Genomic DNA, 27,082 nt, shown 5'->3' with positions numbered 1-27,082 from the left:
ACCAGACGGACAGGACACAGTCAACGCACACATTCTTGATTTCCTATGACATACATGTGTGGGGGAAAAGCTTCTCTGTTGGTCTTGGAACAACTCTGCACACCCAGAGAGCTTCTTGGCAGCACTGGACGAGAGGGGGGGGTGGGACTGTAGAGAGTTCTGCAGAACCACAGGACCTGGAGAATAATGGCCAGTGAGGAGACTCTTTGTGTGGGCTTTAGCTGCAGGGCTCAGGGGGGCACTGGGGGCTTTGTGGTGGTACCTTGGCCTCTGTAAAGCTAGCCTTTCCACCCACCCTATTGATACTTGCTCCCGTCACAGTGCTGAGCTCTTTAGCACTGCTCAAATAGGGGGATAATAGTCCCACTACGAGCCCTGAAAACAAGAATGGTTCATAGCTTTTTTCTTCTAGCTCATTCTTCATTCTTTCGTGTCAGGCGGTCAGATCGACGACTCTTACATACTTCCAGAGGCAAATGCCATTGAGTATGTTGGAGAGGAACTTGGCGGAAGCGAGCTTCTACTTACAGAGGTGTAAAATATATGTTCTTAACATTATTTTGTTGAGGTGTAAATTAACACACATTGCAGTGATGTTATGTGCGTTTCTATTTGTCTATAAACCTTCCAGTATTCATTTGTCTGGTCCACGTGTAACACCTTGTGCATAGGAAGGAACTAAGACAACAATATTTTGATTGTGAAACCTAAAATGTAACTTAAAGGTTGATAAAAAGTTGGTAAGTTTAACTTCTTTTCTTGAATTCTTCTTGAATCGGTTCTTTTGTACATCCAGACTCAATGGCCCCTGTTATATTGTGTCGTCACTCAAATCATTCCCAAATGTTCATACGAGTAAACAGTTTTCGTATAAAAACATTTGATTCCATTTTTGTACTTATTTAAATAGGTTTTTAAGCCAGTTTCATAATTTAATTTAATTTAATTGAACTATTTTAATTCATTTTGATATTTGAGTGAAAAAACATTTGATGTACAATTCAATAATATTGATTTACCCAATAAATAATTAGTTAAAAACAATAAATTTTAATACAACTACAGATGTTAATTTTTTTATTAATTGTGAAAGATGCGACTTTGGATTTTTGAATTAGATGCTAAAATTACCCTTAACTGCATGAACATTAAAGTGATAGCTTATCCAAAAATAAAATTGTTTGACTTTCTTTTTTCCACAGAGCACAAAAATATATTTTGAAGAAAGTTGGTAACCAAACGGTGCATCACCCATTTCTTATTTTGTATGGACACAAAACTAATGCAAGTGAATGGGGGCCAGTTAACAACATTCTTTATGATTTTCTTTCTTCTGCAGAACACAGAAGACATTTTAAAGGTTTGAAATGACAAGAGAGAGAATAAATGATGACAGAATGTTAAGTTAGCTACTGTAGTTAATTAATGTTAACAAATGGAACCCTATCGTAGTGTTACTGTTTTGATTTGTTTTAATAACATATTAATTAAACAATTGGGTCGATTAAATAATTTAGTAATAGGTTTTTTCTTTGCATATTATTTGTATATTAAGCTCTTGCAAGGGGAAAGTACTAACAAAGCCAAACTAGAGCAGATATACAGACCTTATGCTGTACCAAAAAAACTCAAACCAATTGATCAGATATTAGTTAGGGTTAGCTGTCAGTAGAAGCTAGAAAACTCTCCCATTAGTGGATAACGCAAACCCTGACAAATATTGAGCGCCTTCTGAGCACAGATGAACTCATGCATATAAAAGGAGAAAAAGGAAAGAGAAAGAGAGAGAAAAACCATGGGCAAGGTTGTCATGTCGTGCAGTCTTCCCACCACACCCACTGTAACTCAATGTGGTTTTTTCCTATCCTGTTTCCTGATGTCTTGTCATGGGAGCGCCACCAGATTCTGTTGCGCAAACCTCATGCTACATTTCACACCTCTCTTTATTTTCTCACTCGCTGTCTTTAACCGACACACTTAAGCATGTTTGGAATGCTATTGTGAAGTCTTTGTTATTCATTCCCAACTGTAAATATTGACTATGGCAGCCTTAAAGGCCTGAGAAAGATGTGGGTTAACTGGTGCCCGGCCCACTCCACCGGGCACCACAACTGGGTCTCAGCAGACTGACGAAAAACTTTCAGACGACAAGGTGGGTCAACCGTTTGAAAACCTGCCGTTTCTGAAACCTGGCTATCCCGGAATATATATCTTCCAGTACTTACATAGAATATTAAGAACTCTACCCTGTAAGGTCCAACGTCAGAAAAGAACACAAAAAATAAATGGCACATCCTTGTAGGTGCAGAAACAATTGGTTAAGACCCAGATAAACAGCACCATTTCAGTGGTAAAGGGGTATCAGGTAGCAACGTCAAAGGGACCCAAAGGTGCAGACAGTATCAAAGTCCGGAAAACAGTTTTCCGAAGATGAAAGGCTCATTGTGCCGTGGAATTAGAGTGCAAATGAGACCAAATGAGCTTGATCTTCTCACAAAGATAATCGCGCGCACACACACACACACAGTGAGGGGGAGATAAAGTGAAATGAAAGGGCGTGAGGGGACAGAGGTCAAGTGCTAATGATGCTGGATAAGACATGAGAGCCTGAGAGGAGAAAGCCGACTTCAAAGAGTCCATCTCTGAGTGTTGGTGTCCACAAGAAAAGGACAAAACCAGAGAGCTTTGAGATGGCAGCAGGGGTGGACAAAAAGTAGTGTGAGAGAGAAAGAAGAACAAGGGAGGAAATGGGACAAGATGGTGAACAAAAGCCTGGGGGAAAGGGACAGAAACAGGGGTAGATGAAGTGGAAATGTGGAGGTAAAGGAGCACTGGGGGTTGGGATCGGGGTTCACCTCGGGTGTGAAAGCGAAGAGGTGAAGCCTAAAAAGTCCTGAGAGAGTTCCTGTGTCACAGACCCCATCGGCAGCCCACGCCACCCCTCCCACTCTTGCGTTCTGATCAGTCCTGCTAAATTCCCCAGGGCCATAGGCTGTCCCTTTTCAGACTCCTGTGACACAGTCATTATGAGTGTGGGAACTGAATTTGTCCCTCTCTGAGTGCCCCCGCAACTCTATTGCTCCGCCCCACCTCAGTCCACCATCACCCCCCAACTCGAGCTCTATTTGCCCCCTGATCTCCACTGATATCTGAGAGCTGGACCCCAGTAACCCCAGCTAGCTTCCCCGACCCCCCACTCATTCTCCGTTAAACAGAACTGCTATCTCCCAGTTGCAGAGTCGTCTTTCCCGGTCTCTGTCAAACAACACAACCCCCTCAGTCCCAATCATCCGCCATCCCTGACGCTATCTACTCGCCGATAACCATGGGAACCACTCTGTGGGAACCGGCTGGACCGGCCCGACTCACCAAAATAGACAGCGAAGAAAAGACTTGAGAAAAAACGGTGAGAAAGAAAACGAGAAATACCTCCCATGGGGAGGGTTTAATCAGACGGATGCAGACAGGTACGAAACCTGACCAATCTGGAACTTGCAGGGGTATAGGTTAGGGGGATTCAGAAAAGAAAAAAAGATTTTATCGCTTTGATTCATGTTCTTTCGGCCACTGCTCTTACACTGTAGCTTGGTGGCAGTCTATGTCCCCGTCCTCCGAAACCTTGAGATCAAATGTGGTAGTGGACGTCCAGGCAGGTAATGAACATATCCCAGCTTACTTCAGGTGATATGACTGGGGAATTCCTTTTATCCAGCAAAGGTGAAACAGATGAGGTTAACCAAGGCGCCTCCTCCTCCTCCTTATACGCAAGCACCGGGGCTGCAGTAAAGTGTTTCCTGTGAGAAAACCAACTTTCCTTGTTCAAGTCTAAAGGAGGGGAGGAAAGAGAGATGGGGAAAGCATGCATCTCTTGTCTGAATTTGGCCAGCTTTCCGTTCCATTTTTGTTCAATGTAGTACAGTAGCCCTAGCTCTCCCGGCCTTTTCCCAAGCCAGAGAGGCTGACCTCAGTATCCGTATACCTCGGCTGTCCCACGGGGGGGCTGCTCCTCGACCCTTCCCACCCTAACTGCCCAGCACTCCCAAAGCAAACAGACTTCCAACCCTTGATAACATCAACTGAATCAGACACAGAGGAAGCACTGCCAGCCTCTGTTGACCCCCATTCCCAAGCTGGACTCAGAGAGGGGTGGCCCCGAATAGTACATAGACACTTTCGGATGCTTTAAATATATGAAAATCATTGCATTAGATTGCAAAATCAAACTAAGTGATATATGTAAATAAATTGTGTCACTTCTGAGGAAATTTTGCTTTGTTACTTTTAAAAACAGGCCATTGTCTACCAATCCATCATTTGTTTGACAGTACGAAACCTTATGTTTGGCATGTAAAGTGCGATAAAACCCCCCACTTTATTTGATATTTAGAGATGCATTACAAAAGAAATTCATACACTTTTAAAGCATGACTTGTTATGTTAAAGCGCGAAAAACAATGCATGTGTGCAGCTTTGATACAAATATAAAATATTTTCAACATCAAGCTCGCACACACTAAACCAACATAAACACATTATGCATCACCCGTCCTTCCCTCATTAACACGCACAGAAACAAACATACACTAGCAGTGGGGTTCCGGGGCTGTTATAGCTCTCATGCTGAAGTGACAGGATTCGACGGGGGTCCTGTTTTCACGGTCTCAACAGTATCTGCAAGTGCACAGACTAGCCATGCAAACAGAATCCATCACAAGAGCAACAACAATCCCATGTACTCTAGAAGGCATGCCACTAGATGCAACAGACGTACACCATACACAACCCCTACTAACATGAGAAACTCTTCTTTGGGCAAAGAATAATAAGCCGGGTTTCCATCCGAAGCTAATTTAGCTTATTCTCACATGTTTTATGAGATATTCCTTCGCATAAGCACTGTTGTCCATCCAACTAGTCAACTGTCACTTCCTAATAAACTGGTGCTAAATATAAGTAAGAAAAGTAAGAGAAGCCACCAAGGTTATTTTAGTTTATGAAAATAAAAACTTTAAAAAAAGGTTCCTGTTCTTTCAAATCAAATCAAATATTCACTTTAACATTATTAGAAAAATTAAAATGTCTGAAATAAACTGAATTTTCTGTTTAAACCAGGAACATATAATAATAAACAAAAACGAAACCAAAATAAAAATGAATTAATCTTAAATAGCAACATAGAAAATAAAAATAAGTCACAAAAGCATATACCAAAATTGCTAAAGCTAACTAAAATGAATATATATATAATACAAATATAAATATATTGAATATAATAATAGCATTTATTGTGAGTTGTCTGCTTGCTCAAGAAAGTTATTTGAGGCAAATACAGAAATACTTTGCTCAGGCATTTAAGATTGACCACAACAACATTTCAGGATGCTGTGTAACAAGATCAGTACTCTGGTTAGTCAGGTTACGTCGACTCATGGTGCAGTTACAGTACATTACTTTTTGGAGGAATTTATTCTGCAAATTAGTTTCCATCTCCCTAAAAAAAAACCACCTCATGCGAGCATAAAAAATGTAGCAAATTAACGTTTTTTATTTCTAAATTTGGTGCTTCCACCACTCGTTTCTGATGAAACATCAAAATGTGCATAAAACCAGGGTAATGGAAACCAGTCTTGACCCAGGACATTTGCTTTACCTACTTTAGCATGCAATGCAACAATGTAATATTAGACTTTGCTCTAGAGCGCTAGTCATTTTTTAACCTGTATGACTTTCTTACTTCTGCAGAACACAAAAGAAGATATTTGAAGTCTGGTAACCGAACAACGCTGAACCCCCTATTGTATGAACAGAAAGCCACAGAGACATTTCTCAAAATATCGTCTTTTGCGATCTACAGACGAAAGAGTCGTATAAAGGTTTTAAAAAAACATGAGGGGGCATAAATGATGACAAATGTTTATTTTCAGGTAGACTTTGTCATTTCTATTCATTTACTTTACAGAAGGTTTAATTAAACCCTAAATATCCTTTATTCTATGTATGCAAGATGTATGTACAGAAAAGGTTGTTTGAAGATTATTAATTGTGAGTCGAGTTCAAATACTTTCCCTTTATTCCTTAGTTTTTTGCATCATTTCATTTCTAAAATACAATTACATGAAATCAACTTGTTCAGGATAAGAGAACCAGTAGGATGACCGCCGCCTAATCTAGATGACCAACTAAAGTCCATTTAGCTGCTTGACCAAAGCACAGAAGTAATGCAGTAAAACTGGCAAAAGCATCTCAGTCTGCAGAGCTACAGGGAACAAGGCACGTAGCCTTGAACTTTCGAGGCATGCCGTGTTATTTTTCGAATGTTAGCTCATGAAAGACAACAAAGAAAACTATTTTGTTTGAACGACAGCCTGTAAAAAACATAACTCTACAGTCTGAGATAACATGGAAACTCGAAGATAAATTCTTGGGATGGAAAAGCTGACAGAAATACACACATGGTGAGAGTCGGTCTCCATTTCACGGTAAATCATAGACACACATGATGCACGCACTCCATTCATAAGAATGACTGCATTGAGCAACCTCCAAGTACAACTTGTAAAAATGCCCATCAAACACATTCACATATGTAACTACTAGAGTGTAACAGTGTCTTGCCAAGTACAGAGAATTACAACGATTTTGGTCAAATCCGTATCGTACCTTGAAAAAAAGATATACATGTATATATGGGTTACATTATATAAACACGCACAAATTCATATAAAGGCCTTCAAACTATTTAAGCGATTTGAAAGGGTTGCAGTGACACGTCCATACACGGCTCAACGCGACAGCGGTCCCGTCTGGTGCACGCATGGGCTAAAGGCTGCGTCAGTTTCTGTCAGACAGCGCACCAGTGGTAACTTCTCTTTAGTGCTTGGATGAACAAAACCACACAAGAATATGGCAAATGTTCCAAGCAGTCTTCCAAGAGTTAATTGAAGTCTTAAATGAATGCAAAGAGTAGTGAAAATAGGAAGCGCATTAGACCTGCTTAGAGCGGCAGCTCTTAAAGGGACCGCGTTCTTAAACCTGCTGCTGTGGCTCCTGTCACTAATGTTAATCAAAGAACAAAAGAAAAGAAGAAAGCAATGTGATTTGGTAGCTTAAATGAGGAATCTTCATGTATATTTTATTGTAATTTAATGCAATGTTAATATTTCTGTCAAATTAAATAACTGTAAACATTCATCCCACAGCAACAGATTATAAAAACAAATATAAAAAGTGATATATAAATTAATGATGTACTTGGCCTCGTTGACAACGTTCAATCCGGGCCGTATGCATGAATTTAGACATACAGAGGTCCAAAAAAACACAAAAATATGTATTTTCTTGGGCTACTTATTTGCATTTTAAAACAATTGGAGTGCAAATTAGATAACAACAGCTCAAACCATGTCTGTCTTATGTTTCTCAGTGATGAGCAAACACATGGTCAGTTGATATTTTTATACAAATATTGTCAAATTGAAATACAATCAATCTTTCAAGAGCATTTGCGTTTGGAAAGACAAATGTAAGCGCTATTCCTTTTACTTTTTGTGTAGCTACAGACATTAGACGTCAAATTACAAAAGTTGCAGACCCTTGTTTGTTATTTAAAATAGTTAAAATAATATAGAAAGAGAATTAAAGAACAAGAATTCCTTGATATACTTGAAATATTTGCAAATAATATCGTTTTAATAGGCTTAACACAACCTATGAACGTACCCGAGTCAAAGCCATGCAGTGTAAGATGAACCGATGAAGGTCTGGTCATGTTTTTGTCTCGTTTCAGAATTTTGTAGTTTGCATTATTGGAATTACAATCTTACAATCGGCCATCAGGTTAAATGTTGAGGGGCGTCGAACATGTCAAATTGGGAGCGCAAACAGTCCACCAGCAGATTTGGTCAAGCGCCGATCTTTTGGCAGCGCTGTAAACATGCTCCAAACTTCATTAAAATACATTTGTTATCAGAAATTCTTAATTTGATATTTTGGAAAACCGAATAGGGCCATAGTCTGGATATTTCCTCCATACTTAATTTTCTTTTTTCCATACTAATCCAGACATTGAAAACGATCAAATAAAATCCATACATTTCCAAAACGCGTTGGAACCCTGTGTGTAATGTTTTCTTGTATAATGTGTATAATGTTATTTTAGACGGCATCGTCTAGATAATCCAAGCATGCATTGCATTGCAAGGAGCTCATTGATAAATAAATTCAAGAGGGCAGACAGAGATGTTAAATTATATTATTTATGTAATATACATGTAATATTAGATTTAATATTACATACATTACACAAAGTAAAGAAAAAAAGGGAACATCTTGAGGACCATGACATCTTCAGCAAATGTAACCTACATTAAAGTTAGTCTAAATTCTCATTATTTCTGACACATGTTGCATTTAAATTTTCACTAATGCCAAGGTCTACGTTAACAGCCCCACACAACGCGTCACAAGTCTAAAAACACAGACTGTGTTTGTGTCTGGATCCGAGCATCTATCCCAACGCACACATTTGTGCGCCGTATGGAAGTGATATATGGTTTTCTCTTTCCGAGAGGTGAGAGAGTGCAGCCCCTCCTCTTTGAGGAATATAAGCAGGCCTGTCTGCCCGGGGCCAGTTCTCATGACATCATCGCCACTCAGGAATGCTCTCAACCAGAGAGCGGTGAGAGGAAGAGCTCATTTCATCTGGCTCTCATTCCATTCCTATCTCTTTCTTAAAAAGATCTGTCAATCATTTACCCTCTCCTACTCGCTCGGGAAGAATATGCGCACTTTCTTCGTGTCTTTAACGTTCACCTTATCCCCTTTCTTTTGTTTTTGTCTCTCTCACAGATATTCACCAGCATTGACATGTTGTAAGTGGTGCTTGCTAAGGCAAGTCATACTTAGGATTAGTCATTGAACAAAACCTGTCCTGTACCATTGTCATAAAGTAAATAAAAAGCCATATACATTTATACAAAGTGACTTGCAGTGCTTTTTAATATATGCAATATTTATATAGTTTTTTTTATTAGCGCTGCTTTTGCAATGCTCGAGCAATTAACCGAGCTTGGTGCATGCGGCTTGTTTAGGTGAAGCATGCAAGTACTTTTCTATTCAGATTGCTATTTTCAACTGGTAAAAAAATATAATATTTGTGAAAATGTGTGTTGGTGTGTGAGTGTTGGTGTGTGTGTGTGTGTGTGTTGGTGTGTGTGTGTGTGTGTTGGTGTGTGTTGGTGTGTGTTGGTGTGTATATATAATTATTCCTCGAGCAGCGCTGATACATATATATATATATATATATATATATATATATATATATATTTAATTATTTATTAGACTTGCTTATTGGCCAACCAACCCAGAACACCCTGATTTAGCAATTCCTTAGCAACCACATAGCAACATAATTAATTTGTACTGAGGGACTTTAAGCAACACATAGCATCATGTTTGTTTGTTTTTCAGTTTATGATCAATTATTTATGTTTTGAGCATTATACAATTGTTATTAATTCGTATTTTGCCTCATTTGTTGCATGTTGAAAAGCTTTGGGGGGCTTGGGGGGACAAATCATCCCCCAACATTCACCCTAGCATGGGCAACACCACTTACAAACTTGGATGTCCAAATTTCAGGAAATGGAAAACATTTTTTTATTGCTTACTTTTCCTAGGTTAGATATTTGTACAACCCAGTGACAAACAAAGGGTGACTTATAATAATAATTATGATTTATAGAAGAGAAAAAAAATTAAAATCAAGTTTCAGAAGGACAGCAGCGCCAATAAATGACTTTTTGCCTTTAGTCTACGTTTCAGTTTAGTCATTTTCAGTTTGCATTATTGTTAATACGCCTTATTGTCCATTAAACTGCATTTGGTAATCAACAACAAGCCATAGATGAGAAACAAACTTCCTTACACACAAACACATTCCACAATATTCCTTTAATACCCTTCAACACAGACAGAGTCCGCCGAGAGCGCTGCGGAAAATACGGAAATTACGCACAATTTAATTATATATTTAGGAAAATCCCATGTAAGGGACACTCTTTCTCTCAGCAGAAGCAGGAAGCGGCCTGGCTCCGACACAATGGCTCATATCAAACACTGCCTTACAGTCCCACACACATACACACCAATGCCAACCGGGCCAATCAAAACACAGAGCCATGAAAGCACAAACACAACTAGACAAACAGGACATTCCAGCTGCTGGGTGCTACGGATTCCTCACCCCAGCTAATCGCGGACCCAGAGAGTGAGAACAACCAGGGGTGCCAACAGGAAATATGCTTCTATTATACACACTCGCTCGGAAACATGCGCGCGCACAGATGACCCCGCGCGACTTCTCGCAACTGAAATGTTGTGAAGATTTCACTTACGAGAGCAAATTGATATTTTGATGCTAATAAATTAAATTTTTATAACGCGTCTTTCACATGTACAGGATGTTATGATTATATCACATAGCCAAGTTCCCACTGATTCTCACCTATAACGGACCACCAAGTTTGCGTTCCTCTGCACTGCAGAGCAGAGCTCCTCCCAGGTGTGAAAGTGTTGACAGGTTTGACGAACCACAATGTTTCACAAGCAAAAAAAGGTTTAAAATAATCTTGAAAATTCACATTGAGTTTAGATTTCGACAGCACATGCACGGTAAATGGCACAAGACCAGACCTTCTCTCACCTTCAGACACACTCCCACAGATTGCCCACAGTCTGTTTGGAGACCGTCTGGTGTATATTGCACAAAAAACTGAAAACCCACATCCAGCTTTTTCTAGGTTCAATTTCTAAGATTAAGGAAATGAATTGTGTTGTTTAGTCAAGCTCGAAAGCTGTGATAAGATACTATGGATCATGCAAGGCAAGGCAAGGCAAGTTTATTTGTATAGCACATTTCATACACCATGGTAATTCAAAGTGCTTTTCATAGAAGAAATTAAAAATATCCATTTGATAAAACAGTGAAGAAATAAGGAAAATAAAATTTAACCAGTTAAGAATAAAAAAATAAAATAGTTTAGAATAGAAAATAAATTAAGCTCAGCACAAACAGTGGGACGGTCAGAGGCACATTCATTAAATGCAAAGTTAAACAGATGTGTTTTGAGTCTTGATTTGAATGTGGCTACTGTGGGAGCACATCTGATCTCTTCTGGAAGCTGGTTCCAGCTGCGGCTGGCATAATAGCTAAATGCAGACTCTCCTTGCTTGGAGAACCCTTGGTATTTCTAGCTGATGCGATCCTAATGACCTGAGTGTTCTTTTGGGTCTGTATTCAATGAGCATATCTGCAATGTATTGAGGTCTTAGGCCATTGAACGATTTATAAACCAGTAATAAAACTTTAAACTGGCTACCAGTTACATATAGGATAGATTTTAAAGACCTGAGGACTGGTGTGATATGATCATATTTTCTGGTTCTGCTCAGAATCCTTGCCGCAGGGTTCTGTATGAGCTGCATCTGTCTTATGGTCTTTTTGGGGAGGCCAGTAAGGAGTCCATTACAATAATCCACCCTGCTGGTGATGAAAGCATGCTCAAGTTTCTCTAAGTCTTGACTGGAAACAAAGCATCTAATTCTTGCAATATTTTTCAGATGATAATATGCTGATTTAGTTATTGCTTTGACATGACTACTGAAGCTAAGGTCTGACTCTAGAGACACACCGACATTCCTGACTGCGATGACAGGAAGAACTAAATAATGGAATTGCTAAAATATTCAGGTTAGTGGTATTATATCTGGTTAAGTATCACATTACCAAAATATTTGATGGAGTTTATAGGGGTTGGAGTTTGATGGAGGTTTTCGGGGTTGGAGTTTGATGGAGTTTATAGGGGTTGGAGTTTGATGGAGGTTTTCGGGGTTGGAGTTTGATGGAGTTTATAGGGGTTGGAGTTTGATGGAGTTTATAGGGGTTGGAGTTTGATGGAGTTTATAGGGGTTGGAGTTTGATGGAGTTTATAGGGGTTGGAGTTTGATGGAGGTTATAGGGGTTGGAGTTTGATGGAGGTTATAGGGGTTGGAGTTTGATGGAGGTTATAGGGGTTGGAGTTTGATGGAGGTTATAGGGGTTGGAGGTTATAGGGGTTGGAGTTTGATGGAGGTTATAGGGGTTGGAGTTTGATGGAGGTTGATGGAGTTTGATGGAGGTTTTCGGGGTTGGAATTTGATGGAGTTTATTGGGGTTGGAGTTGGATTGGGGTTTTTGAGGGTTGGAGTTTGATGGAGGTTTTCGGGGTTGGAGTTTTTTGGTGTTTGTAGGATCAATGTTAATGGACGGATATTACGGTGGTGTTTCTTGCTGCGGGTAACACGACTATAAACTATCATGTGAGTGAGAATGTACACTGGGAATCTTGTACAAACACAAATATGGCTAAATACTGGACTGCTTCAAACCATACATATGAAATATGATAAATCAAGTAATCGAGGTAAAAATGACATGCTGTTTTGTAATTCCTTGTAATCATTTATGGCCTTGCTTTGTGCTGAAGGATCACATGACAAAACATGCATCATTGTATCCCAAAGCCTCTGTTTTCATAGCCCACACTACAGCAATGAAAATTAAATGGCCATCCAATGAGACCACCCACTTTCTGACAAACAAAAATAGAATGAAAAACATCCACAAATTGTGAAATGCCCCTATTTGTTGGTCAAAGAACCCAGTCTCACTTTGGAGAATGTTTGTAAAAGCTTCAATTTCAGTGACAAATGCTGTGTCACTGTGGCCAATTTTTCACATCTTTACACACAGCTACACATGCATTGGCTTGCCACTAAGTAAAGTGCATAGCATGATGCACTAGTGTCCACAAATGATTGATGCAAGTATTTACAGCAAATTTTCCATCAAACTTAACTTAGAAATGTCTCTCTAGCCACTATAGCGACCCCTATGCTTGAAAGGTTTAACCTGCAAACTTGTGCCATTAGTCATACAAACCTTTGCAACAAGCAACACAGGAACCGCCTGGATTTTTTCTTAAAAAAAAGGTGGAAAAGAAAACAAAAATCGAACAAGAATCCTGTGGCTTTTAAAAGACGTACTTGATGTGACCTTTTCCGCCCCCCCCCTCCCAGTCATTCCAACACGTACAGATTCAATTATTCTCACATTGACTTTCTCACTTGCACTTTCCCACACACACACTTCAGGCTCTTCTCCGGTGCAGACAGCTTGTCAGTTAGTATGTCTAAAAAGTGGCCTCAGGAACAGGAGTCATAGCTCATACACACACACACACAGTGGGAAATATTTGGGATGGTTTCCCTCGGAATGTCTTGGCATGTCTGAGGAATGTCTCCCTGCTCTCGACTCTTCAAACTCTCTCTGGCTCTTCCCTTCTTTTCACTTTCCTTTATATCCTACAGGCCAGGGTCAGAATACAGCCACAGGACAACAGCAAAGTCAACATGCCTGTTTTTGCACTCAACCTAAACCGTTTTTCTTCTCTACAAGTCTAAACGAAAGTGCACTTGCAAACCATTTTACATACATTTGAATGAAACTGGATTTTTAAAGAGGGAAAGACATTGAAAACAGGGAATGGTTCACCTAAAAATGTTATTCTTTCATCATTTATTTCCCCTCGTGTCATTCCAAACCTGTATGAGTTTGTTCTGCAGAACACAAAAGAAGATATTTTTAAGTATCTTGGTCACCGAACAACACTGGCCTCCATTCACTTGCATTATGGACACATAACAACTGAGACATTTCTCAAAATATCTTATTTTGTGTTTTACAGAAGAAACGGTCATATAGAGGTTTTGAATAACATGTAATTCAAATAACCTTCTAACTTAATGCTGAGAAAGAAATATTTATACGACGGATTTATCATTTATCAATGGAAGAGGATGGGGACCAGAGACAACCCTGGTCAACATTCACTTTCATTAAAAGAAAATTGGTAGCCAAACTAGGTTAAATATTTTCCATGCATGAGCGTAAGTTGTATGGGAAAACAACACGAGGGTGAATCAATGACAGAATTTTCATTTTTAAGTGAACTATCCAAAGCAAACATTCAAGTGCTGCTTTTATTTTCAGGCCGCAAACACAATAGGATCCAGTGTTTCCCCTACCATTACCTTAGGGGGACGCCCCGCCCCTCCAACAAAACCCCCCGCCTCCCTTGAAGGTAAAATTTTATTTTCTATATATCCCGCCAAAGATTCGGCTCATATAAAGGCCTGCAGACGAAAAGCAGGTAAATAAATGGAAAATTTGACTGTAATGCTTAAGTAAACGATAATGCATTAGTAGTCTTATAAAGTCGTTTTAGCGCTCAGTCAGTTTCCTGTTTTCTATAGGTTTGTGAAGGATTACAAACCTTAACGTCTTGCATCTACATTTAGGATTAATGATATAAATAGTATTAATAATCAGCATGTTATGAGCATTTCATAAAAAATGTATTTGCTGCACTGCAACTTCACCATTCTCCTGCCGTTTCACATTCTTCTCTTTTTCTCAGTATTTTGCAGATCAAAGACACCGAAACTCTAATTTCACACTCCTCTCTTCCTCTACGTCTTTATATCTTCTCACGTTATTTTGGTTCCTCTTCAACCCCAAAGCTCCCCCTCCCCACAGCGCCTCGTGGGAAATCCTGCAGTAGCGCAACTGTCTGTGGCACTCCAGTTTCACATCTAAAAAGGTGTTGGCAGTCAGCTGATGCCGCCGTAGAAGATCGTTATGAGAAAACGCAGAAATTTAGCCTCCGTGAATTGGATGCCATCTGCGGGGCATCATAAGCGTGAGTTTTTCAGAGTGAAAGCAGAGCACTTGATCCCCGCCAAAAACTGGCCCTGCAGGTCCAAATGCTTGTCACATGGAATGGTATGAGAGAAAATGATATTACAGCAGTAATGCGGTAATATGCATAACCGGATACCAGTTAAAGGAGTGGTGTTCTACAAAGAACGTGGTGTTGGATGACTGTTTCCGGGTGTCAGAGAAGAAACCTTAAACCCTTTGATAAAAATATTTGCGGTGCTTGGTAAAAAAAAAGATACACTAAAGTAAAAGGTAATGAAATCCCCAAAACATGCATAAACACTGGAGGAATATTGTGTTGAGAGAGTAAAGGGATAGTTCACCCACCCCCAAAAAAATCTGTCATCGTTTATTCAACCTAATGTCGTGCAAAACCTGTATATGACTCGTTTTTTTTGTGGAGCACAAAAGTAGATATTTTGAGAAATGTGTCAGTGGTTTTGTGTCCATTCAATAAAAGTCAATTGGGGCCAAAGTTGCTTGGTTACAAACCTTTCAAAATATCTTCCTTTATAGTCTGCAGAAACAAGAAAGTCTTAAAAATGGCATGAGGGTGAATAAATGATGAAAGAATTTGTATATTCATGTGCAATGAATGTGCAAATGTTAGCTAAAGAGATGCGATGGCGATCTCCATAGTTGTGTTTAAGTTGATACCTAAATTAAATGAATGCTTAAGTAAAATTTAGGTAAATCTGATAAGAAATACTTGAGTTTATATTGAAATCGTCATAAATATTGAACTTTGATTGCAGACTTGTCAAATCTGAGCTCAGCTTGTTCGACTTGAGCAAAAGTTTCCATTGGCTCTTCATTTAGAGGAGAATTTCACTTCTTTAAATATAGTTAGTGAGTTATATAGCCATTTGAGCTTAAACAACATCTGCCAAGTCGCAACGCTCAAATTTCACAGAAAAGGAAGACACTTTTTTTTAACTTTGGGATATAAAAAAACTTTTGTGCCCGATTCACACCTTTACGATCACCCACCAGATGTGACCAGACAGCCCAAAATGGAAGTTAATACCAGTTATAAACCTGTTCAATCCCCCCGACAGAAAACATCTGGATCCGAGCGCTAATCCATTTAGCAGTCTCGTCAATGTGGTGACACTGATTTGAACTCAACTAAACACTGAGCCTGGCTTAAACCCGGTGTGGACAGAGAGGAATTCACTGGAAGAGGCATTGATGAAGCAGTGTGGAAAAAACAGAGACAGATATATTGAAAGCCAGAGAGAGAGAGAGAGAGAGGATTATGGTGGGACGAGCAGGGGAGAGGTTAATGATTGGCAATGAGTATCAATGGGCCACACAGGGGGCTCAGAGGGGCTTCAGAATGCCTCTCAACAGAGACGGGGGGCGAGTCGGCCAGCCACTGTTAATAAAAGGACTTTACAATCAGATAACAAAAGGGTTAACTTAGCATGGGTGGGCTACCACATACAGTACCAGCCCTGGGGTGCACCTTCAAAACTGCCTTTTCAACCGTCTCCACCCTCTTCCTGCTATCACACATTCCTTCATTCAACCTCACCTTCATATTTCAACATTTCTCTCCGATTCCAAGCTTCAAACCCCTGCCGCGCTGTACCGCCGTTCTTTCAAAAGGAATTGTTTTGGGTCATTTTTCAGTGCCTGATGGGAGTCTTTATCATGCAAATACATGAATTTGTGCTTTTTTAAATGATGTAATACATAATTACGACAGTACGTTCCAGTATGCTAAAGCTTATATAAGCACTCTTGAAATGCTGTGACTGAAAAGTGTTGTATCTATGGGTTAGTCTATTTGTTTGTTCAGACCATTTTTTTAAATTATTTTCAGTTTTTCTAAAATGTACTATTTATAGGTATGCGATTGGGTAAAATGAAAATTTTTGTTTTTTTCTGTGAACATCCAACAATAATTCTTCCCCCGAAATCTCAAGTAAAAATATTGCTCATATTTGCATTTATTTGCAGAAAATGAAAACTGGAGAAACCGGTCAAAATAACAGAAAAGATGCTCTGTATGTTCTTAGATTTTAAACACTGCAAAGAAAACAAGTTCATATTCACTTTTAATCAATACAACAGTAATATTTCTACATGAATTTGGGAATAACCTTGATTTTCATTACAGATTTTATGTGTGTGTGTGTTTAGGTCAAATAAAAAATTTTCGTATCATTCTGTAAACTAGGTTATTATTATGATACTATTGTATTATTGTGTGCAATATTTTCTTTTTAAAATAAATGATGCTATCAGTCGAATTAGTCGTTTATTTGGTGTTTCCTCTTTTGCTTAATTAACATATAAATGTATACACAAAATATGAGTTTAGGAGACCCAGACAGTGTTAACAGACACTTTAGATATATAACGGGGCTGTCTGAGCAAGGGTCCAAATGGCAGTACTGGATTCTCAGGGGGACTGAATCTTGTACACCAGTACAGTTTGTTCAGAGGTGCGCACAGAGTGCAAACACGTGTTGGTGGCTGAGACCTCGGGCAACAAATGGTGGAATGCAACAGATCAGGACAGGAGCCTGAGGCCACCCACTCAGGAAAGGTAAGTGGTCAAAAATTTTCACATTTGGAGAAGAGCAGCTCCCTTGTTTAGTTAAAACGACTCGTGTCTGACATTGTCCAATGGCAAAGTTCTCTTTTCACAGTGACTTAAGGTGTGGTAGAAACTGGTGGATATGACTTGTATGAGGTGTGTTGTATTTGATGCCGTGCAATTCTCCAAAGTCACTGAAAGTTGTTATGATGCACTGTTTACAGCCCAACAGTATTATATAAACCATAATGATGTATAGGTATAATTCATATTTTTGTCATCACTTACCTTTTTCAAACCCATATGGCGTTGTTTCTGATACACAGTAGTTTAAGCATACAGTATGTTATCAGAGGACCTACAAAAGCGTTCGTGAGGAAATCTTTCTCTAGGAAAATCTTTGTCACCGTTTGTCAAGTCTTATTTACAATATGGCATGTTTGAAATTGTAGTATTTTATATGGTTACGTGACCCAACGAAAAAAACAACACGGTTGACATTACACTTATGTTAGAAAAAATTCACACGTAGGAATATGACAACAGAAAAAATACTAAATTTTGCCAATACGCTCTATTAAATATGGGTAATAAAGTACCTGTGGACCTGTGATGGAGCCGGAGGTGCAGCTCTAATGGAGATCAGGTATTACAGGAGGAATGAGTCATGCAACTATCAGTCCTGCATCTCTCTGTGTGTCTCACACCCTAGTCTGTCCCTTTATTTAGTTTTCCTTCATGTTATCTCTCTCTGTATCTCTCTACCTGCCCTTTCTTGCACTGTTCTTTCTCTTTCCATCAGTCTTGTTTCCCATCCACCCACCTGAACACTCTATTCGGTCTAAACTCTTAACTTATAGCAAATAACTAAATTGCTCATAGTTGTATGCTATAAATCTCTGGGATTTAATGATAGATTACAGACAATTAAATTACCAATGATGTTTCTTATGATAAGTCATAAGAAACACATATACACCTATTTACAGACACACAGCACTGACCTGACACCGACTGAAGATGTCCGCAGGGGTGAGGTAGACATGGAAGTGTCTGAGAACACGCACGGCCTGGTCACGTGCTTTTTCTGAGCAGTCAAGTGTCAGACAGTGGCCCTCTGCGACTTGTGACCTGAGCTACACAAAAACATACTCATACATTACAAGAACAAACAAAAACCCAATGCAGGAGATTTGTTCTATGTATATCGGTCTTCAAAACAGACTTACAGATTGGTAGGGTTGACCTGCCGTGAGGATGACACGACCATCGACACGGGCCAGCTGCAACATGTAACAAAACACAGTGATATAGGCATTGCTTAAATGACTACTCAAACAAAGATCCAAAGATTCAAGATCTAAGAATCAAAGAGGGAGCAAAGATACGATAACATTGATATTTAGGAGGCCTTAGAATCGAGCTTTGGGGGACGCCACATGTATTGGAGGTCCACAGAGATTAATAGCAAACAATTCCTTTAAATAAGATCTGAATCACCTGAGGACTATATCTGAATCTCATCCAGTGTAAATATTTTGCGTATCTCTGATGGGACTCAATGACATAAGCAGCAAGTGTCTAGTTCTCACCTCTGCTGCTACTTTATGATCATCTGTGTTTTCCAGCATCTTAACGTCCACCCCCACACAGCGCAGGTAACGGCCCAGACCCTGTAGCATGTTATCGCAGACCACCCTTAGCTCCTGTGGGGTAATGGTGGGCCCTTGGTAATCAGTATTCACCTTGATGCACTCATCCACCATAAAGTGAGGGATATACTCCTTTTGCCGAGCCTGATGATTGAACAAAACCCTTTAACATCATTTATGAAGATTGAATTTGATATTTTTCCAATCAGAGGTGAATCGGCAGGCAGACATACCTCTCTTCTCTTAGCTTTATTGATCTTGTCTCTGGGTTTCTTTTCTTCACGACGCTTGGATGTTTGGGTGGAGGGGAGGGTGCTGAAGTCCTCTGGTAATCCATAGCCCTTTGGGTCCTTTGAGAGGGTGAGGTAGACGTCTAGTAGACAGTATGCATCAGCGGCTAGAGAGATGGGGAAACATAGAATGTTAAAGGAGAATACATCATTTAAACAACTGATTTTATTCTTACATTTTAAAAGAATCATATTTCAATGAATAATTCAGTGAATCTATATTATGTCATTTTTTCTCCGTTCGGTTTTGTATAGCCTGATCTGCTGCAGTCCACTGAAAGTTGTATGCCATTGTTTTTTTTTTTCGTCAGTAGCATAATGTCTTAGCAAAGGTTTGCACGACGTTGGAATGATGCCTCCACTTGTGGCATAAGTTACAGTGTGTTATTGCAATTAAACTATAATTTATGGCTACTTTTTCGCCCTAAAACAAGAAACATTTTTCAACAGGCATAAAAAGCAAACACAAGTTAAGAAAAAATCTTTATGAACATAGGCCCACTCCATGTGCCACCTGCTCTGAAAGAATTGTGATCACCTGCATAACGGAGTTGGCTGGTCCGGAGTGGTCGGCGTTCCCAGTTGGAAAGCTGCTCGATTTTATTCAATGGTTTTCCCAGCACCTGTTGCACCAGCAGACTCAGACCCTTCTCTGCCGGACCCTCACAAACCTCCACTGAGCGACGGCCTCTACGGCCCAACCAACAGCGCTGAAGCTGAGGAGTCAGCAATGATAAAACAATATTAACCAATAACATCACAGTGTATTATTGAAACTTTAACCCGATGGCAGTGCATATTAAGCCTTAGTGAATGTTCTCACTCCTAAACATCACTTTATGTCAAACAATGGAAGCAAAATGCATTCCAAAGGGCATATTATATTTTCTGTGAGCTAAACAGACAGGACCATTAGCTATGCTACATGTGTTTAGCTGTTGTTGAACATTTATTGGCAGCACCTCCTGATGGACGTGGAGAAGATCCAGAACGCCCTCCATCTTTAAAGGTTCCTCCTTAAGCTCAGGCCAGGTGCTGACCAGACTTCTCAAGTCCCCAGACATCCCGTAACCTAAACACAAAGATATAAACATGCAAGCAAATCAGCATAACATTTAAACTGTCTTTTTGAAATGCAAATCAACAAATAGAAAAAGACCCTAAGGGCTGCTCACCCAGTTTGAGGATGTTCTTGTGTGAAAGCAGCGCTCTGATAAAGTCCACAGTGGCACTGTGCTGACTGATGTCATGAGCACACAGGTCCAAAAGAAACACCTGTCCCTGCACAGCCATCTGGATCAGAGCCACACGCTGAGAGGATACGGCGCCAAAACTAGCTCTCCATTCCATGTCCAGTCCCACCATAAAGCCACCCTGAAGAGGAATAAGCAGGAAATAACGTTTCTTGAACTTAAAATGAATAAAGACTTTGTTCAAATGACCTAAGCCATATATTCAGTGTTTTTATCATTCGAACACAGGTCATCTTTACCTTTAAGACCGCCTCTTTGCAACGCTCAAGTCCATCTAATGTCTCTACAAAGTGGATGTTTCCTCTGGCCAGGGGGAGCTGGTAGTATTTTTGTTGATCAGACCGAGGGGGCATCCAGGACTCAGATGGGGCGCTCACAGAATTAATCTCTCTGTGACAGAAATACACAAATATTTGTGATTGTGAGGGTCAGTGTATATCAGTGTACGAATCCTTTAATTTAATACTTACAGCTGCTCGGGAGAGAGGCTTTGAATCTTGTCCCACACCCCGATGGGAAGCCTGTTTCTGGGTATGGCGTAATGCACGGCCCACTGGGCAGCCGTCTGGAGGCTGCAATGTTTAACCAACAGCTGCACCAACTGAACCTGCAGCTCTGTGTTACCTTCAACCATTGCCTAAGATCAAACACAGCCACATTCAAATCAAAATCAACACATGTTTATTAGAGGGAACGGTACTAGGGCAGGGATGCCAACTTGCCCCCTTTTGGGGAAATGTTTGGATCCGTTTTGGATCCTTAATGGGTTATTATTGTGATTCGTCTAGACGCGATGAGCTTTTGAAAGTGAGGGGGTCTGTGAGTCCTTGGATGTTGTGGTAATGATATCAAATCACTAACCAGTTTGCGGGTAGTTTTGAAGGCTTTTCAGATTGGCGCAAATACTCAACTCATGAATCGATATTAGATGTAGTTGAATTGAGCATTTCGGATTTATTTCTACACAACCTACACTCACTAAGCATCAGGTAAAGGCGCGCTGGTTTGTTTGACTTGAAAGGAATGGATCAGACCCAAGAAACATAATATGGTACTCAATGATGCCCCAGAAATGTCACTTGCTAACATTTTTCCAAATATCTTTGTGTTCAACAAAGATATTTTTACATGTTTGGAACATCTACAGGCTGAGTAATTCATGACATAATTTTTGGATGAACCGTCCCTTTTATGTGTTGAAATATAGCTACCTGAACATGATCTCTCCAGTTGTCTTCAGCCATTGATTTCTGTAAGATCAATACAAAGAGAAAGAATGTCACCACAAAAAGACATTAAAATGATAGAATAAGCCAACATCACAATAAAGTGTGCATTATGGTCATCATGTAACACTCACAGAAACAGAACATGCCCTTACATCAAAAAAGAAAATCAGACTGAACAAGAGGTGCCAACTTTTGTTAATGAAGATATAATCTTATAATGACAATATTCGCCTGCGTTTATAATGTATTATACCTTTGTAATGTTACATACTTCACATGAAACCAAAAGTAATGTCGAGTTATAATACAAAGTACAATGAAAGCCGTTACATAAGACAAGTTTTTAAAAACAGAATGGTATCAAGCTGTGAAATACACATAAAAATAGGAAACCGGAGTTCTCACCTCCCCGAATGTCTTGTACATGAGAAATCTCAGTGAGTCCAGCTTTCTCTTGTAGACTGAATTTAGGCCCATACCTTCAGTTCAAGGAGACATGTTTGTAAGGTAAAAATTCCATTTGCAGGTATTTACAAAGCACCATATGAATGGTGAAAAACATGGCGCTAAGGCACACAATGTGACTTACTATGGTCGATGCAGAATTTTTCCATCAGCCTGAAGACGTGTTTGCTGAGGAGTTTGGGCTGAATCTGATCCGTCTGATGCTTGGAGAGAACCAGCTGTGGGTACTGACTGCAACCAAACAACACTCACTTAAAACCATTAGGGATAAAACAATACATAGGGTTCCTGGTGTGATAAACGAGTAAGGACTTGTAAAACATCATTTTATAGAGAATGCACCTGTTCACCTGAGAAGTGTCTGAATGTTAAAGTCTGGACCACACCAGGAATCCAGCATCCTGACCAGCCGTTGCTGAAGGTTTGAGTGGCCGCGTACATACATCTCTGCGAGAGGTAGTTTGTCCAGGAGAATGAGAGGCACACACATCTATCAGGAGGAACAGCGAACAGGGAAACTGAGATGAACTGGGCTCTTTTTAAGGTTATTTATTAATCATATTGTGAGGGCTGATCTTACCTTTTCCATGTCAAGATCTTTCTGAAGATCAACTTTGACACTGAACACCAGCGCCTGTTATAAAACACAACCAGATACACACGGTGTACTTGTACTTATACTTAGATTGGTATTGTTAAATATTGATAATGTCATTACTTCACTTAAATAATTATTCTTGATGCGTCTTTAGTTCCTATGTAAGCATAATGCAAAATTCAATATAATTAATATATATTATTGATATAGTAACGCATTAAACATATTTCGGTGATTCTCATGAAATCTTGCTTTCAAGATGTCAAACATGATTCTCTTAGAAACACTTGTCCCTAATGCAAATGCAAAACACATTAATGGGCAAAGAAAATACGCTTTTTTTTAAAGCAAATATGTCTTTGCTTTTCCCGTGATTTTGCGGGTAAAATGTGACCATGACATTTAATATTCATCCAAATATCCATCATGTAAATTACACTATATAACATATACCTGTATGTTAAATTTATTCGATTAAATGAACATTCATTTTGTCAAACATTTATTAAATTATATGAAATCGGAATCTTGGGTGTCAAAGATTGGCTATTCACAGGCAAGGCCAATACAACGGTCTACATCGCTATATAATATAGAATTATGTTTTCAAAGCAAATTCTGTGAATCCGCTTGTAATACCTGAAGATGACCCCACACACCTCTTTGTAACAGCAGCAGCCATGTAGGAAGGACACATGCTCTATCAACAGCGGTTTCTCCAGTGAGCTCAGCTGGTAGATGGTCAGCAGGGGATCCATATACCCCGGCTGTGAGTCCGTCAGGAGCCCTAAGGCCTGCTGCTGTAAACGCAGCCTCTCTCCATCCCCAAGACATTTTAAACTGGCCTTGGGATTTGTCTTCCAGCGCATGAACTCTGTGAGGATGAACTGGAGCAGGGTGGTAGATTTGTTCTTCTGGGTGGCAAAACAGATCTCCAGCACATCCAGCAGCCCAGCTAGAGGCTCCTTCATCTGAGAGAAGCTTTCTGCTAACACCTGCCGCAGCTGAGGGAAGACGAGAAGGGCTTTTCAGATGGGCCATTACTCAATATTTATACAGTTCTGTCTGGAGACCCTTGAATCATTGAAAAATGTTGAATGACCTTAATCTCAAGGTGAATAATATAAATAATACGTGTCCAATATAAACTATTAAATTATTGATAAATCTGCAGTTACTTTCATTAGCAATAGACAAAATATATCCAGAGGTCAATCAGACAATCAAAACCGTAATATAATCAATCTTTATAACCCATCATATTGAAAAATAAAAATAATAAAAAACGTAACAAATTAAAGTCCTCATTCTAAGCATTTGGTTGTACAGTGTTAAAGGGGTCATATGGCGCACTACGTGTTTTTTTCTGTGTCTTTGGTGTGATGCAAGCTGCCCATGTTTGTATTAGACACGTAAAATTACAAAAATGTAAGTGTCATAACTCAAGATGCAATCTATCTAAAAGCGAATGCTCACCCAGACCTGCCTGAAACGCCTCGTGTAACTAATGTGGTTTTTGCCTGTTTTAATTTGAGTTTTAGTCAAGTCTTTGTGTCAAGCTGTCTTTTTAGTTTTTATCCGTTTTAGTCACGTTCATACTCTTTTAGTCTAGTTAAGTTTCAGTCGACTATAAGTCTGAGCATTTTACTCTCATTTAAGTCAATTATTCATGACTATTTTCGTCCAGTTCTAGTCGACGACATTTACTCTAGTTTTAGTCAATGAAAATTGTATTTTAGTCTCTTTTTAGTAATGCAATTCGATTTAAACCAGTCACCTAGTAGTATAGATGAAACCAAAATTGTCTTTAAGCCAAACCCATTTCAAACAAGGTTATCTTATTATATTATTGTTACATTATAGGCTCAGGAATTCATTCCAGACATCGAAGACCCTCTGATTTGACTTTAAGGCCATCAGTAGGTCTGCGATGCGATGATAAAACAATTCTCGATGCATCTTATGCATTTCTATACAAATTAAATTTTTCTTGCTGTGTGACTACTAAAATAAAAGTATTTGTAATTACCCAGACCGAATTTACTTCCAATATCCCTTATTAATAAAACAAATGGAAATTATTTCACAGATCAACTGGAAGGTTACATTTAGCAGCAATGCATAGAACCAACAGGAAAAGAGTGACTGCCCTCAGTGCACTGTAGTAGCATACAGAATGCAGTAAATTAATGCAGACTTTTTTTGCACATAGCACTGGAGCTAAAGGGGTTTAAGGTTTGGTAGCACAGCCCAAACAGTAGGAGTACAAGTTTAAATTGTCGGTTGTCATCATTTGCAAATTATGCAAGTGCAGTTCATCAAGAAAAGGCAGGTAACTGACAAAAGACATTCATGTTACATGCAGATGGCTAAATAAGGGCCATATCATTTTTACACTACCTAAAGTTTCCTTTTTTATGATACAATGGTGGTATATTTGTCCACATAAATTACTTTAGAATAGTATTTACTTTAGCAAACTGCAGAAAATTCTTAGATACTATCGTGTTTTTGAACTCGTGGTATAATTTGACAAAGAACGCCCAAATGTTTATGCAAGTAAGGTGGGTGTACCTGTCAGCACAATTGCTTTGGAACCTGATGTTCCAGATATGGTAAGAGGCGTTACATTTCCGTTACACGCTTGCAGTACTTAACCTAGTAATCACTACGCACTGGTTAACTGGCCAATCATAGCACACCTCTTTGTAGAGCGATGACATTTGTAAAAAATATGCGAGTTTCAGAGAGGCGGGGTAAAGAGGAGATGCAAACATGCACCGTATGTGGAAAATACAGCGATTTAACCTTAAATCCAAACTTTTGACTGGTACATTATGTAAATATACACATTAATCTGAAAATGTAATATGAATAAAGACTACTGTTTAACTTTAGCATCACTTACTCTTCATAACTGTTATTCAAAAATGTCGAAAAATTCTTAACTCAACAAATCTATTAAATTACTAATTACTGAAATAACCAATAAACAAATGTACCTATAGAACTGTTGCATGACTATGAAAATTAACAATGTATTTACTTATTTTAAATCATAAATTTAAAAAAGTGATTTTTTTTATTTTCACATTAAAAATGTGCTCTTGTCATATTTTCAGTCAGCTTTTTAAAGAATTTTACGTTCATTTACATCTTTTAAATTATTTGCTCCAAATCAACAGTTTCGGAAACATTATTGCATTAAAAAATCCATTGTAAAATAAATAAATCTAAAATTTATTTTGCATTTAGATCAAAAGGTTAATGAAAAAATTACATCACATAACATCTGAAAAGTAACGTATTATTGTCAATGCACTTTTACCACAGTAAAGTGAGATTTTGAAAATCCATATATTTTGCTAAACTAATTATGACCAATTATGGTCAATTGTGCATTAAATCAACCCATTTCAAGTTTTTTTCTAAACAGCAAGTATGCTCTATATTCTCTCGGTGTCGCACACATACTGCTTTTGAAGAGACTTTAATGACATGAGTTTCTTACCTCCTCCTGCTCTTTCCTGTTCCACAGGCCACAGAGGTGCTCCTGCAGACCAACCAGGTCAACACCTGCAGCACAAACACACTTCCTGTTCGTCAAATCAACGCGCTTTTATCTACGTTCTCATTTTTGGCCTTTTCTCCTCTTTATTAAGTAAGAGTGATGGAAAGTGACTCAAGCGGGAGTCGAACATGGCTTATCGAATCCAACATCAACTATTTTACAGAAGACAATCTGGAATATTTTCAATTTCTGTGTCACGAGAAGCATCAAATGAAATTGTGATAACAGGGGAATTTAAAACCTGTCTGACAAACTTCATCCTTTCAGTCAACTTCCGCAACATGCCATGGTTCCGTGAGAAACAGGATACGGTGCCTTTAAAGACCAGATGCTATCTTAAAGGGATACTTCACCCAAAAATTAAAATGTTGTCATCATTTACTCTCCTTCAAGATGTTCCAAATCTGTATAATTGTATTTGTTCTCATGAACACCGAGAAAGATATTTGGAAGAATGCTTGTTGTGACCGGACAGATTTCCCCCCCCCATTGACTTACATAGTAGGAAAAAGTGTGTGAACTATTTCGTTACAAGCATTCGTCCAACAGTTCTGCTAAATGACTAAATGTAAATATCTCGCAGTATTGAACAAAAGAAATGTATACAGATTTGGAACAACTCGAAGGTGACAAAGATGACAGAATTTTTTATTTTTGT

At 39.0% G+C, this 27,082-nt stretch overlaps 1 protein-coding gene across 1 annotated transcript in view; it reads right to left on the bottom strand.

The window, feature by feature from the left end:
- The window catches only part of exd3 (exonuclease 3'-5' domain containing 3), a 36,441-nt gene that overhangs the window by 5,458 nt on the left and 3,901 nt on the right, over positions 1-27,082 (bottom strand). The window contains exons 3-18 of the mRNA XM_079448386.1: positions 26,365-26,429; positions 23,513-23,857; positions 22,836-22,889; positions 22,606-22,745; positions 22,380-22,486; positions 22,196-22,269; positions 21,773-21,811; positions 21,032-21,198; positions 20,801-20,951; positions 20,484-20,682; positions 20,271-20,380; positions 19,847-20,024; positions 19,252-19,415; positions 18,959-19,162; positions 18,596-18,649; positions 18,371-18,502 (exon numbers count right to left, since the gene is read on the bottom strand). Of these exons, the coding sequence (XP_079304512.1) occupies positions 18,371-18,502; positions 18,596-18,649; positions 18,959-19,162; positions 19,252-19,415; positions 19,847-20,024; positions 20,271-20,380; positions 20,484-20,682; positions 20,801-20,951; positions 21,032-21,198; positions 21,773-21,811; positions 22,196-22,269; positions 22,380-22,486; positions 22,606-22,745; positions 22,836-22,889; positions 23,513-23,857; positions 26,365-26,429 (2,183 nt within the window). The remainder of the gene's footprint in view (positions 1-18,370; positions 18,503-18,595; positions 18,650-18,958; positions 19,163-19,251; positions 19,416-19,846; positions 20,025-20,270; positions 20,381-20,483; positions 20,683-20,800; positions 20,952-21,031; positions 21,199-21,772; positions 21,812-22,195; positions 22,270-22,379; positions 22,487-22,605; positions 22,746-22,835; positions 22,890-23,512; positions 23,858-26,364; positions 26,430-27,082) is intronic.

The sequence above is a fragment of the Barbatula barbatula genome (assembly GCF_947034865.1).
Source record: "Barbatula barbatula genome assembly, chromosome: 24".
Taxonomy (NCBI): Eukaryota; Metazoa; Chordata; class Actinopteri; order Cypriniformes; family Nemacheilidae; genus Barbatula; species Barbatula barbatula.
This window is presented reverse-complemented; position numbering and strand designations above follow the sequence as displayed.